Source organism: Diabrotica undecimpunctata, chromosome 4, assembly GCF_040954645.1.
Source record: "Diabrotica undecimpunctata isolate CICGRU chromosome 4, icDiaUnde3, whole genome shotgun sequence".
Classification (NCBI taxonomy): Eukaryota; Metazoa; Arthropoda; class Insecta; order Coleoptera; family Chrysomelidae; genus Diabrotica; species Diabrotica undecimpunctata.
Genome location: NC_092806.1, coordinates 154592195 through 154607885, shown reverse-complemented (window position 1 = coordinate 154607885; position 15691 = coordinate 154592195). Strand labels below are relative to the sequence as shown.

Sequence of the window (15691 nt, the reverse complement as noted above, 5' to 3'; positions counted from 1 at the left end):
CATGTATGCCCTATGCCCTTGTCATTTTAAAGAGATCAGTAGATAAAGAGATATAATCAAAGTTGGACAGAGGGGCATTAAGAGAGGAGCCGTTCCAAGTTTGTTTTTACCACGACCAGCGAACCAGGTAAGAACACCGAGAGCAGGCATGTATTCACATAAAACTTGACATTAGAATGCGAAAGCAATTATTTAAATACTGGTAAGTTCCTACAAAATTAAGAACAATAAATTATATTACACTTGGCTTGTATTATTAATATTTCTTGTAACACATGTAACATAACATTATTATAAATAAAGATTTTATTCTATATTTTATCCTTTAATTTTTTAACCACTTTGGCATTTTAATGTAATTGAAAATAAGGGTTTTGTCAGTTTTGTTGTTATTTTAGGATTATATTGATTTTCCCTTACTTTAAAATGAGTTTATAATTCTAGTTAATTTTACGTGCCTTTTGAATGTACCGCCATGTATATATTTATATAGTTACGCACCCTGGCACAAGTCAATCGTCGTTTTACTTGTTAACATAGGACCGGCACTGCTACTTATGAGTGTGCTGTGAATGAAGAGGTTAAACAGAAAGAAGAAAGATGGTTTATATTTATTAAGTTATATAGCCAGGCAAAATTATCACTTTTAACAAAATACATAATACGAACATAATTTTGGAATAAATTAATTTTAACACAAACAATATTTTGATGTTTTGTTTAAGAATTTTTGACAAATACAAGCATTAGGAAGTAGCTGGCCAGGGAATACAACAAAGGCTACATTCTTATTAGTCAAAATTTAGTATTAAATGTCATATGTCATAATTGTCACAATAATATACCAACATCGTCGTAGCAAAGTTTAAGCAGCTCAAATTTTCGTATTTTTAAGATAAATTAGATCTTTTATTGTTTGTAAAGGTATAAGGATCTTCAAGGAAGATTTAGTGATCTTGATTGGAATAATGATATATAAAGTAGTTTGTAAACTTATAAAATCTGAATACATATTATCGAATTTTCTATTAGCTCTAAACATTAAATACAATTTGTGTAGGCAACTAAATTAATTAATCATGATATCTAGCATTATTATTTGTTTTAGATCGCAATGTCTGACACCGAGCTGGAAGTACCTCCACCTCCAAGCCTAAAGAATGCAAGTGATGGAGACTGGTTATGTGAAGATTGTTCAAATTTTAATTTTGCCCGCAGGAGCACTTGTAATAGATGCGGAAAAAGTAAGTCTCATAGCATAGCTGCAAGTAATAAACGTAAATTAGGTACTGAAATTGGTAAAGCTGCTGCTGAAAAAAGCAGGGGTCTCTTCAGTGCTGATGATTGGCAGTGTAATAAATGCGGTAATGTAAACTGGGCGAGGCGGCAGTCTTGTAACGTTTGCAACGCTCCTAAGTTTGGAGAAGTTGAAGAAAGGACAGGTTTCGGCGGAGGTTATAATGATAGGGGTATTGTAGAATATAAAGAACGAGAGGACTCTGATGATGACTATGACGAGTTTGGTAGAAGGAAAAAGCGTCGCCATAATTCAGAATCTGAAGATAGAGGTAAGAAAGAGATTAGAAAGGAGAAAACGTATGAAGAAGAAGAGGAGGAAGAGGAAGATGATGACGAAGATCTATCAAAATATGATTTATCTGACTGGGGAGATGCAGGTACAGATAAAAATAATGATAAATCAAAATCTACATCGCGATCAAATTCCCCTGTTATTAAAAAATAAACTATTTTTACAGAAATTATGTTTAGGTATGCAGGAATATAAAATGCATAATCTGTTTTTAAAATGTGTAACTGTTAAAATATCAATAAGTTGTTTTATATGTGTTGACAGGTTAAATAGGAAAATAAGATTTTTTTTGTATAATTTTTGTCATTAAATTGTAAAGTAAAGTGGGGGTAAAACATGCATTAAATCAGGTCTTTAATACCAGTTTTTATTTAATCTCTGTTGGAATTATTTGTTTCTATATGTAGGTTCGTTTGTTTATTAAATCCTAGGAATTATTCTGGTAATTGGAGGAGCTTCTTCAACTTTGTAATATGTAAGATATAGTAATTTGAGCTGCTAAAACACCAATAAGGTATTCACTATTCACAATTGATCATGGAGTTGTGGATTGGAACCTCAATACATGTGATGTTTGGTTGAAAGCTCCTACCAGCAGCAGAGAAAAATTTGAAGTGATCTTTTGTTTTCCTCAAAGGCCAATCTTTTTTAACCCAGTGTTGATTTTTTGCTATGCTGTTCCAAAGACATAAAAAACAAGGATATTTTTCATATCCACTTTGCTATGCAAGTAGACAGTTTACCATTTTTAAATCAATACAAATTATCCACTCTTCATAATTAATTTTTTTCAACACTAGTGATATTGTTGGATATTCCTATTTCATACTAGAAGAAGGAGCAGTGGGCATTGAGCCAAATTTATTTTTATAGTGTAAAAGGGCACATTTCAAACTGTAAATAAAAAGGGACCATTCTTATGGTATGTATTTCGATAAACTCATTTGTTTATAAAATTCCTCCTATGCTCTTTTTTGTAATTCAGAAACCTTCTGGGATAGCTTCAGGTCTCTACGAGGTCATTCAGTTTTTGTTGATTGACACAATGGGGTAGAGAAGTGTAACACTGTATTGAATGGCACTTTCCTGTTGATAAAACATTTTTGAACAACACATCCAATAAATCAAAATTCCATATTCTCCAACACCAAAAATGTTGTTTCATTTTGTTGGGCTGTGTAATTCTATTTTGCTGTTATGCGCCAAGATTACATCTAATATCAGGATTTTGAAGGTTTTAGATATAACTGGATGTTCTTGGAATCAACCTATAGGCTACATAGTTTACATATGAAGGAATTTTTGTTCACTACATAATATATTTAGATCAGTTAGGACGGAATTATATATGTGTACCTTAGAGGTAAATGATCATGTCTGTTTTTGTACTTTTAGTGAAAATAAAATTTGAGGTTCTATCTTCTTTTTCTTTAAGTGCTGTCTCCCGATCGTAGGTTGTATATCATCATCACTATCTTTACTCTATCTACTGCTGCTCTGAAGAGTTCTATAGAACTGCATTTAAACCAGTCCCTTAAATTCTTCAACCATGACACTCTCCTTCCTATACTCGTACCTCCTCTTATCTTTCATGATATTATCAGCTTTAGCACTTCATATCACTGTCCCCTTATTACGTGTCCCAGATATTGTAACTTTCTTATTTTTATTGTGTTTATTATTTCGCATTCTTTGTCCATTTCTCGCAATACTTCCTTGTTAGTTTTCTTCTGTATCCATGCTATTCTAAGCATCCTCCTGTAACACCACATTTCAAAGGACCAACTTATTTATGTGTTCTTGCTTTAATGTCCAGCTTTCAAGTCCATATTGCAGTATGGAAAACACGTAGCATCTCAGTGCTCTTACTCTCAGTTTTTTGAGGTTCTATACCAAAAGGTATATATGTATATGACAAGTCTTTCAGCCAATTTACATAATTATTATGGATACATTAAATTATTTTTTTAGACTGAAAACTATAAAAATTACAAAAAATAGTGGTAATTACAATATTTTCAAGCTATTAAGTTACAATCATGAAAAGAAAGCCACTAAAAGAAAGTTGTTTATTGTATGTATTGATATGTAGAGTATTTCTTCAAATAGAGTTCTCTCTAGATATCTATGGTGAGAGTTTTCAGGAATCTTCAAAAAATGAGTCTCAATCAATTGCATGTTTCGATTTCTCTTTATTCCTCTGATGTATGTTATAAACATTTAAACCTTGTTTTCCCTAAAATTACAGCCATTTAGATGTCCTCCAACGATCATTTACCACTAATGTACAAATATATGGCCTCATTACAATTTCTAAAATAAAAAAAATCTTATTTTCCTATTGTCATTTTTATCTAAACTGAATGTTTTTAAAACTATGCCTACAACCAGCTAATATGACTTTGTAAACCTAAGATATTTCATTAATTGTTTTTATATCCATTTTAAATTTTGTTGTGTGCTGTTTTTTTAGAATTTTTAATGATGTTTTTCGACTACATTTCATTGGATTAGGTAAAAGTAGTAAAATAGAATATACAGTGCCCTAAATATTTTCGTCAATCATGCTTTTAAATTGCACTGAGTGTAGTTGTAATTATTAATACAAGATAGAAACTGTTGCATTTTGAAAATAAGAAACCATATTTCTTCTCTATTTTATATTTTTTCTTATCTCTTTGGTAATAGAGGCAAAAACTTGATAATAAAACAAGTAAAGACAAACTATTGATTTAAGAGAAAGAGAAACTGCAAATGAAAAGATTTTTAGCTTTCATTGTTACAATGTATATATAAAACAGTATTACAGACTTTGCAAGTCAAGGTCTTATCCATATTTTTATTTAATAAAAAACTATAAATTTTAAAACTTGAAACAAACCCTTAGTAACATGTGTATATTTTTTAAAGGGTGTCCAAATCAAATCAAAGTTTTAATGAATTACAAATACAATAATGAATGAAACTTTCTGCTCTACGGTTTATGTAGATTGGTTTAATACAAAGGATTTGGTTATCATGGCAAATCTGTATGCAGTCATTTATTTTATTTAGGAAAGAAAGAATCAATAATAGTATCAAAAGCAAATCTTCATGTAGTACTGATGAACTATCCATAAAAATTTTGTCAAATCTCCCAAAAAATATGTTGGAAGCCCTGGTCTCACTACATAATGATTCCTTTGAAAAAGGTATATTTCCAGAGTGCCTAAAGACAGCCATTATTATTCCTCTTCATCAGGGTGAGAGAAAATCGAATGCTTGCAACTATAGACCTATTGCCTTACTACCGGTACTATAAAAAATTATTGAGAGACTTATAAAAGTCTGACTTATGTCCTTTCTCGTTGAAAACAGCATTTTATCACAAAATCAGTCCGGCTTTTTATCTAATAAATGTACCAGTGATGCAATGTTTTCTGTACTTCATGAGGTTTACCAAGCACTAAACAAAAATCTTTATACTGCCATTGTTTTTTGTGACTATGCCAAAGCTTTTGATTGTGTAAATCACAACATTTTGATAAAAAAATTAAATTTCTATGGAATTCGAGGATTTCATTGAATTGGTTCCAATCTTACCTGGGAAATAGGAAACAACTAGTTAGAGCAAATGATACTGATTATACTCACAAAAGCATTGTATGTGGAGTACCACAAGGTTCAGTATTGGGTCCTTTCTTTATCCTTATCTTTATAAATGACATCACTAACTTAAAAATCAATAAAAATATTTTTCTTTTTGCTGATGTTACCAGTATTACCTGAAGAATCTCTAATATTGCAAAGATGCAGCTATAACTTCTGATCTACTTAAAATAAAAACTTGGTCGACTCTAATTTACTCTCTTTTCACGTGGATAAGACAGTAGCCATATAAAGGAGCTCTTCAATATTTATTTCTTAATTACAGCAAAATCAGTGTCGTTGATTTTGTAAAATTTCTTGTTATTTTTATAGACAACAACCTTAAATGGTCCCTTAATATCAATTTGTTGAGTAAGAAACTAACCTCAGCCTTCTAGGCATTAAGATTTGTTTCAAAGGAAATCATTTTAGTTCTGACAATACAGCATATTTCTATTCTATAAGAAATACATCTTTATGGAAAAACAATAATAAATTAAAATCTCTTTGGAACTGTAGATTGCCTCCTTTGATAATTTCATTTGGGCTTCATATATCATCGATCAACTTTTCAAGAGTAATAGAGGATTTCTTAATTTAATATTAGATGCAGCAGTTTTATTTTGTATGTTCTATAATGGTAATTGTAATGATTATACTTCTTTATATTTGTATATATTTGCTTTCTATAGAAGAAAAAATATCAGTGAATCAAAAAAATAATAGTTTACAGGTATATCAAAAATATGGAAGTTGTTTTTTAATTAATTTGGGCATTTGTATTCAATTTATGGTGAGACAATTTTGTTTTGAGACTATTGGTATAATAGCTGTAAAGTTTTAGTAAGTAGTTTATAGATTCTGTTTCGCTTTTTTAATGGCCCCATCCTCACGTAAATATAGATGTGTTTGAAACAGATGCCGAATTCGGAACATAGCCGAAATAATTGGACATATTAGACAAAAAATAAATTATATATAAAATTTAGTACAGTAATTAACAGCTGCACAGAAAATACGCTAAATAGAATATACAAAAGTGCTGTAAATGAATATTTGAAGTTATGTGTGTATATAATCTAATTTTTTACATATTACCTGTTTGTCCAATATAAATGTAATATATTTTGTAATATATCATTCAGTTGTTTTGCAATTCCATATTTTTGGATAATCCTGTAAAAACAAATAATGTGTGATTAGTCACATTATGAATTAAATGTATAGAGTCCTTACTGTGATGCAAATATCATTTAGTGCAGGTGTCTAAATTTATTTCTAGGTGTTATTTGTTAACGTTTATACAATTCACGAAATTCAAGGGCCACTACACTTTAGTGTATTTGAAGAATAACTTTCGGCAAAAAATCAAAGTTTATATTAATTGTGTGACTTTTTATTTCTTAAATATTTATGTTAAATAAACAATTTTTGTAAATTATGTATTGTAGGTTAAGATAACGAATGTTATTTGGATAATGTAGAAAAAGAAATTTACAGTACATTCAACCAACTTACATCTCTAAACGATTAATGGAATTCGCAGAAAACATTTCGTTGTAGTAAAAGTTACGGTAAACTGCACTGGTGTTCTCCATAATCTTTTTAATTACTTACTTTGTTTAGAATATTTTTGCCTGTATTTGTATAAAATGAGGAGCAATAATTCAAATGGAATTTTAAATATTGTTTATTTGGCTAATAATGAATGTATAAATATAATGGTTAACCTGCTGTACAATTATTTTGTAAATAACATTATAATAGTGTACTTATGGATTATTTAAATTTATAAATCATCATCATCGTCACTAAATTCACTACCGCTATCATTATGTAAATCTATAATCACTGGATTAATTTCAAGAATTTTATTTTCCCGGATCCACCACTCTTCTATTAATTTTTCAAAGTTTTGGTCCATATTTCCGGAGTTGCAGTTTTAAGAGTTTCTTGCCACATTTCCCTAACTGCACCGTCATTGTATCCACAGCATCCAACGTGATTATCATAATACGTTTTACATATACCCCAGATGTGTTCGATGGGATTAAACTGGCAGTGATACGGCGGTAACCGTAGTACTGGATGTCCATAACTTGAACTTGGTCAACTATATAAAGTGTTGGTTTTTCATTACGTTTCGAAATTTCCAGTAACTCTAGATTTGAAGGCGTATTCCGGAAAATTGATATTATTTTTAACTAACCAATTTTTTACGCTTGGTACATTCCACGACTGTTTTGATTGTTTCTCCAAAATCTCCGAATGGTAAGGTGCATTATCTAAAACTGTAGCTGATGTTTCACTCAGACTAGGTAACAGTTTCTCCTCAAGCCATTTAACAAACATATCTGCATTCATGTTTTCACGGTAATAAGCAGATTTTGATTTTGAAGAAAAAATCAAATCTGCGTTTTATATAAAGCCTTCTTTCCCGCCTGCATGAATAATGATGTGTCTTTTGCCTTCGCTATCTGTGGGTTTGATTGATTTTATGCTGTCGTCTTTTTAATTCTTTTGCACACTACTCCTTTCGCATAAAAGTAACCTATTATTTTCTTTTCGAATTTCAATCCTAAATCTCAACACTTTCCAAAGGGTAGTCCTCTTAATTCCAGAAACTTGTCTTTCTCTTATTTTGGCCAGTAAAGTATCTAAACTGACATGTTGATTGTTTTCACCCATTCGATACAAAATATTGCGAATTTCAAATTTTTCTCCATCAAGTAAGTCGATGCTCCTAGAATGTTTACGAGTTGTTTTCTTGTCTTCGTGATACTCAGTCACAGTAAGATCTTGAGAATCTCTGACAGTCTTCATTATAGTTTTTAGCTCGCTTTCACTTAACCCGAGTGCGTCACAAACGCGTTGATTTATACATAATAATGACTTTAAAGTTCCACCATTGTCTTTTTCCATGGTAAAGTATTTATGCACATTTGCAATTAATTCCACAATAACCAACTTATGTCTAGGCATGATGGTCACTTGAAACTACACGTTTGAATTACAATATACTGAGTTTAGATCAATATGACAGAAACTTTCTAACTGTTGTGCTTGAGAGGTAAAATATAATATAACAGCTTACAAAGATCCTAAACACATTAAGCAAATTAGCCTAATGATCATTAGGAATGCCGATTGTAATTTAATTATGTTTGATGAAAAGTTTAAAAATGGTTGGAAACCGTACATAAACACATTAAAATGTTTCCACAATTATTTTATTAGTACAAGTATTTTCATGAAAATGCGCGTTAGAGAGAAATGGGTGAATATAACACAAAAACTGTATAAAGAAACGACAAGTGCAAATAAAGTTAGGTAATGAAATAACAAAAACAATCACCGCAACAAAAGGCCTCAAACAGGGATGTGGTCTCTCACCTACACTTTTTAACATATATATATATATATATATATATATATATATATATATATATATATATATATATATATATATATATATATATATATAGATCAGGCTTTGAAAAGATGGTATAGAAAATGCGGAACAATGGGCATACCAGTACAAGAGAATATATTACATTCACTACTTTTCGCAGATGATCAAGTCATTTTTGCACAAGACAGGGAGGATATGGAATATATGATATGAATATAGGATATGAGGAAATTAAAGGAAGAATATGAACTTTGGGGACTCGAGATAAATATGTGCAAGACCGAATACTTATGTATTGGACCCGAGGTTGCAGATTTGAACTTAAGTTTAGAAGAAGAGACTATTAAGAGTTGTAAGGCTTTTAAGTATTTAGGGTCAATGATTAGCCGAGATGGTACTTGTATGAAAGATATAGAAATGAAAATAGCACGGGGAAAACAAGCCACAAGTGCACTTCATGGAGTGATATGGAACAACACTCTAACCAAAGAAAACAAAAAGAGGATCTTTCAAAGCATAGTGATGAATATTACCCTATATGGAATATGGAAAGTATGGCCAATGACAACAACAATACGAAATAAAATAAGAACAGTTGAACTGGACTTTATGAGAAGATGTCTACAAATCACAAGAGCGGATAGAATAAGAACGGAGGAAATATGGAACAGAATGGAAGTAAAATGCTCAATTGCAAAAAAGTTGGAAAACAGAGCCCTGCGGTGGTACGGGCATGTACAAAGAATGCCAGAGCATAGGTGGCCGAAAAGAATATTAAACTGGGACCCGCCGGGAAGAAGACGGAGAGGAAGACCTGCTACAAGATGGAAAACATACGTCGGAAATGCTATGATAGATAGAGACCTCAGAAGAGGTGACTGGGAGAATAGAGTGCCGTGGAGGACGAAAACGGCGAACTCATAATGGGAAAGGCCGAAGAAGAAGAAGAAGTATTTTCATTTGAAAATAAAAAGTTAAATATATTTACCAAAACCCTAACTTTAACTCGTAATCACAGACGTCTCAAAAACGGTACACTCTAACAGACATATGGTCAATCTAATCACCACTATTTAAATTGACAAAATGTTCTAGTTTACTCCGAAATATTTTTTAACAAAAATTAAAAGTGATATTTTAGTACTTTGTATTATCTACTTTAAATATAAATTATCCTTAGCACGGTAGTATTTGTTTAAGAAAAAAATCATTAAACAAGTAAGTGAAAGAAATTTACGTTAAATAACAATATGCAAGAATACTATTTATTAAAAAAATATGTAAAACTATGAACAACGGGTTAATGACACATATTTATTTTATACCTAAAATTTAGGAAAGTGTTATTATGGAGAACACTAGTGCAGTTTAATGTTGCTTTAACTACAACGAAAGGTTTTCTGCGAATTCCGTTAACACGTTGCCTGCCGTAGAGGATTTTGTAATACTTTCCGTTCACGCCATAGTCACCGAGACGGGATCACAGTTACATTAAAATTCTCGGTCAAATAAACCTCGCTGGCGTGCAGAGCAATTTTTTTCTCGGTCACATAGACCGAGACGACAGGCAACGTGTTAATAGTTTAGAGGTGTAAGTTGATTGAATTTACTGTATATGAAGTATTATTCAATTATTGTTTAAAATAATTCTTTAAACTGGACAGTTCCCAGTGTAACGTTAAAACAAGTTTATTTATTATTATATCGCTAAACCTAAACCCTGTTTCGTTTCGTTGATAGATCATAAGACCACCTTTAATAGATCATCATTCCAAACGAAATACAATTAATTAAGTTGTGATGTAGTTCATTGTGAAAATAATTTTCGTCTTGAGTATCTCCACAGTTTCAAACCTAAGAGGATGTTTTTTTTTTTCAATAATATTAAAAGTATATAGTGATAGCTTGTTCTTCCATTGATTCATCCAATATATTTTGTTGTACTCTACATGATTTCTTCCCAGTGTTCAGTGGCCTAGATACTCATCTCAATTATTTTATTCATGTTACATGTTTTGGTTTATATAACTCGAAGAAACACCTGTAATACTCATAATTAGTAAGCCCTCTTTGCAACACATGGAAAATAGTGTGACAAACGAAATTTTATTAGGATAAATCGTCTAAAAGAAAATGCAGACTCGGGATTGCAGTTAAAAAACCCTCAGAAAACGGAATATGGTAATGAAAATAACCAATGGAGGTCGAAGCCACTGAGAATTATAATCTATTGTGCCTTACTGTCAATTTTTGGACATGCCACTCTTTAAAAGGATTTGTTGGTCATAAATTTCGACGATTATTGAAAATTACACTTCCTTAATGGTGATGAATTCTGTTGGAGAAGAGTGTTACGAGTTCTATGGACTGACCACAGAACAAATCTTTCAATTTTAAATGAGCTAAAGGTCAGCAAAGTCCATCTCCAATAATTAATGGACTTATTATGAGAGCAGACATAGAAAACATAGAAAGACTTATTATCAAAGGGAAGGTAGAAGGCTGAAGATCACGGGGAAGATCCCAACAAGATGGATCGACCAAATTACCGGAATGTGCAAAAGACCTATGCATTAGGTAAAAGAAATGATCAGAGACAGATCTTGGGAAACTGACAATACACGATGACCACTACACTTCCTCCTGGGAGTCGGGACTGAAGAGAGATAACTATATTAGGGTTATGTATACCGTACATACTCGATCACTAGAGTGATCTATTTTTATTCTATCAAGATGCACCGGATTTAATCATATTCACCACGCGTATAGGTTAGATTAACATTTTTGATCCCTAGATATAATGAGTTTAAATCTGGTTGTTGTTTTTCTCATTCAAACTATTTTAAGAGTGGCATTTATCTTTAGTAATGGTGGAAGGTGCGCTATTCCCGGAAATATTCCATATTTAAGAAATAATAAATCTGATTGGTCATAATCACTGTATTTTTTATTTTCTGCTGAAATTTATTCTTATTAATAGTTTATATTAATAATAATCTATAATATTTTTTAAATGTAAACTAAGTCCTACAATTGGAAGGATAGAAATGTTCTGTCTGCTTATGAATGAAAATAAATTTATGAAAATCATATCGTTGTTATTTATGAATAAATGTTAGAAGATAGCTAGGCTGGCGATACTTACATGAATACTAGCATCATCAACAGATGAATTTGTTGAACATAACGTCGGCTGTCTGCCATAGTGGCGCAACACAAAACAGGGGTTTAAAGTTTGTGTGCCAATAATTTTGTCTTATTTGTTTTACTACATGGATGGGATTTTTGTAAAAAAAAATTAATTTTGGTGTATTTCTAAGAGAGTTAGGTAGCCTTTAATGAATTGAAACACAAACTTTTAAGTTCAACCCTTACTTTGAGTTGTGCCACTATTGCACATCAACATTTTTTTAAGACTAATTAAGGCAAAGACAAAACTGGCTTGTTATTCCTATCAACTGAAATAAAGGTTCAATAAAGAAATTGAATGAGAAAATGTGTTTATTAACAACTATAAGAAAAACGAAATAAAAAAAAGTATATATTGATAATAATAGGAAAAGTTAAGATTAACAATTCTTTAAATGCCTCTAGAAATCAGAAGAAGATCGAAAACATCTACTTCCATAATCGAATACAGGCAAAGATAAATGGAAAACTAACACAGTATTAGTAAAGAGCGGAGTCAGACAGGGTGACTCCGCCCACTTCTTTTTAATATAATAATGGACGAAATAATACAAGCAGTACGTAAAGGCCACGGTTACGAGCTCCAAACATTAACACACATCTTCAATAAAACAGCCAAGAAATATAATGGAGGGTGTTCCGTAATGGAATTTAGTTTTTGAATAAATGAAACTCCGTTACCCTACATGTTAAAATAAGTTTAATTAAAAATTTAAAATCAAAAGACATGCGGATTTTAATGTTTAAATAAAAGGTCTTTTAAATGTTGACCGTCTTGTTCCTGGCACTGCTCCAATCTGGATCTTAAGCTAGCAAAAACTCGTTGACACATATTCACAGGAATGTTCCCAATAGCGTCTGGAATACGATGTTTTAACTGTGCTCTGGTTGTTGAGGGTCAGTGTCTACCACACTCTTTAGGTATCCACACAAAAAAAGTCCAGCGGGGTTAGATCAGGCGATCGTGGCGGAAAGGGGATATCACCGCTTAATGCGATGACGGTGCCTGGAAATAATTCTCTAACCGCGTTCATCGAGAGAATGGCTGTATGTGGTGTGGCACCATCTTGTTGGAACCAGGTGCCGTCTTCATTATAACCCGGAAAATTCTGTAGTTTGGGACGCAAGAAAATTTCTTACTATGTCGACATACCGCTCGCTGGTTACACTTACATTGCGTTCATTTGGATCTTCAAAGAAATATGGCCGAATTATTCCGTGTGACTGCCACACCACACGGTCACTTTTTTAGAATGGAGTTGCTTCTGGTGTAATTGTCGTGGATTCTCATTCGCCCAGTGTTCACAAAACTGACGACGAGCTATGGTGAACGAATCATCGCCTTTAAAGTATGCCTCCAGCATATAAGGCTACTGACAATAAATTCTCTCCAAATCTGCACGATTCTACGAGGCGACGGCAGTGGTACGACTTCATACAATTGCACAGGGTCGGCATAAGGCTCATTTGAAAACTAAATTTTATTATGGAACACCCTTTATGATAATATCAGCAGAAAAAACCAAATGTATGAAAACATCTAAACACCCACTGCGATGTAAAATCGAAATTGATTTTAAAATAATAAAGCAGGAAGCAAGGTTTAGATATCTGGGAATAGATATAACTAGTTACGGAGGTGTTAAAGAAGTACGACAACAAAGCTTAAAAGTAAGTAAAGCGGCGGAATCTCTTAATGACACAATCTGGAAGCACAAATACCTAAGACAAGACACAAAAACAAGAATCTGTAAAGCAGCAATTATTAACATACACTGCGGAGACAAGACACATCTAAAACGAGACGACTACTAGAAACAACAGAGATGAAAATACTCGGACAGGAAAAGTCTGTTGGATAGGAAGAGAAGCGAAAACATAAGAGCATGCAATATAGAACACATAAATGGATGGGTGACAAAACGGAAACAGGAGTAGAACGAACATATTAGTAGAATGGCAGAGGATAGGATAGTACGAATAGCACGAGATAAGTCACCAAATGGACGAAGAAGTATTGGCATACCAAGAAAAAGATGGTGCGATATTTTAAACAATTTATTAGGCCAACATGAAACATGCTTTAAAGTCTACATAAAAGAAGGAAGAGAAAAAAGTGCAAAATTAAGCGGAAAAGATAAATATAAGCATTCGCGTAGCATTTATTTTTTTTTATTATCACTTTAACACCACCAAAGAAAAAATAGACATAAAAAGGTATGTCTAATATGAAAAGCAACTGGAAAGAATGGTTATTCAGGTGGGTTAACCATTTTTGGATGGCCGAACATGTTATAAGACGAGGCGTCTGTCTTAATCGTATAGGAGAGGGTCATACGCATAAAAACAAGAGATAAATAAAACCAAACACAAAATTATGTAAATATTTTATTTGTTAAAACGCTGTCAATACTCTTACTGACCAATTATAAAAAATTTTGAATTATGTGCAAACTTAAACCATCAATTTCTCTGCAACTTATGAAATTGAAACTTGATATATTTATATACATCTACAAAATGGCACTATCGCTAAACATCTCTCTTTTCTAATGGTGAAATTATATAGGTATGGAACTGATATATACAAACTGTTGTTCATTTAATATCACAAAGTTTTGTATTAATCCTAAATTTTTAACCAGTTTATATATATTAAAAATTATAGTCTGGTAATGTGTTAATGATTTTTACTATCAAGCTAAAGATTTTTGGTGAAAGTATAGTCAAAACATTGACAAATCATAAAATATCCAAAAGTTTTTAAGTATCCTCATATCAGCTACATAAATAACAGAAAAATATCCACTTTTAGTCCGTATTCATCCTTCCTTTTCGTTATTGTCCTCTACCATACTTTTGTCTCATAATTTCTGGTCAATGATTGCTACATATGTCAATGATTGATTGATAGATACTTGACATGTAGTCTTATTTGTTCAGAGGTGCAAAATGTATGGTACAATATTTTAATTAATAAAACCCTGAATCTGAGTTGTGCTGTAGCTATATTTTGTGTGAAGAAGATGGCATGACTACAGAAAGGCTAAAAAATCGGAAAAACAACAATACTCTACATTAAATAATGTGGAAAAGCAAATTCCTGACAATAAAAATGAAACTATAATTCTATTTCTAGACAATAAAAATGATCGATCAGACTTTTTTATTAGTCGTTTATCTGAAAAGATATATCGAGGTACAATTCAACCATGCGCTGAGATTGTTATCCTTCTTATTTTCTACACTTCTTTTACTCTTAATATTTTCCTGTAGAACGAGTAAAAAAGTATATCAATCTTCTTTCCTCTAATAATAAGATCCACATGTTCCAGCTTTTTTATGACATTAGTTCTTTTGCAGATGTCTCAGCACTACAGCGTTTGTAACTCTTTCAATAAAATAAAGCTTTTAAAATTTTCTGTCACTATTCTATAATTTATTTGTTTTCTTCATCTGCTGCTGTTCGTATTTGTATCTCTAAGTAGCAAACAGTTTGATTTAAAATTATAAGAAGCGTTGCAAAGCTGGGGTGAAGAAATCGTGTGGACCAGGAGGATTGACGCGGAAAATTTACAAGATTAGCTATAGACAGAAACAAAAGGCGAAGCTCAGGAAGATAGAGGCTTAACTAGGGTGTAGAGCCAATAATGATAAATGCTATTTGAAGATTCATAAGTACTTAAAGAAAGGCAAAACATAAATGTTATACAAGGTATGTCCAATACAAGGTATAAGTATTAAAATCCATGCCATAATCCGCATGCCATAGTTTCAGATAGCTGTTATTCGTACAAACAGAGGACGAGCCAAATTAAAATGCTATTTGATGCGCACAAGAGCAATTTGTATATCACAAACATAATACA

At 31.9% G+C, this 15691-nt stretch overlaps 1 protein-coding gene across 2 annotated transcripts; it reads left to right on the top strand.

The window, feature by feature from the left end:
* Nucleotides 1-817: 817 nt before the first annotated feature.
* On the top strand, nt 818-11723 carry LOC140440256 (zinc finger Ran-binding domain-containing protein 2-like). Of its 2 annotated transcripts, none has more exons than XM_072530640.1 (2): nt 818-924; nt 1109-11723. In XM_072530640.1, exon 2 carries the CDS (start codon nt 1115-1117, stop codon nt 1742-1744), a length of 630 nt encoding a protein of 209 aa, XP_072386741.1. In that variant the 5' UTR covers nt 818-924; nt 1109-1114; the 3' UTR covers nt 1745-11723. The 2 variants fall into 2 exon arrangements, with proteins under 2 accessions (XP_072386741.1, XP_072386739.1); XM_072530638.1 differs by having other exon boundaries at nt 849-980.
* The last annotated feature ends 3968 nt before the right edge of the window (nt 11724-15691 follow it).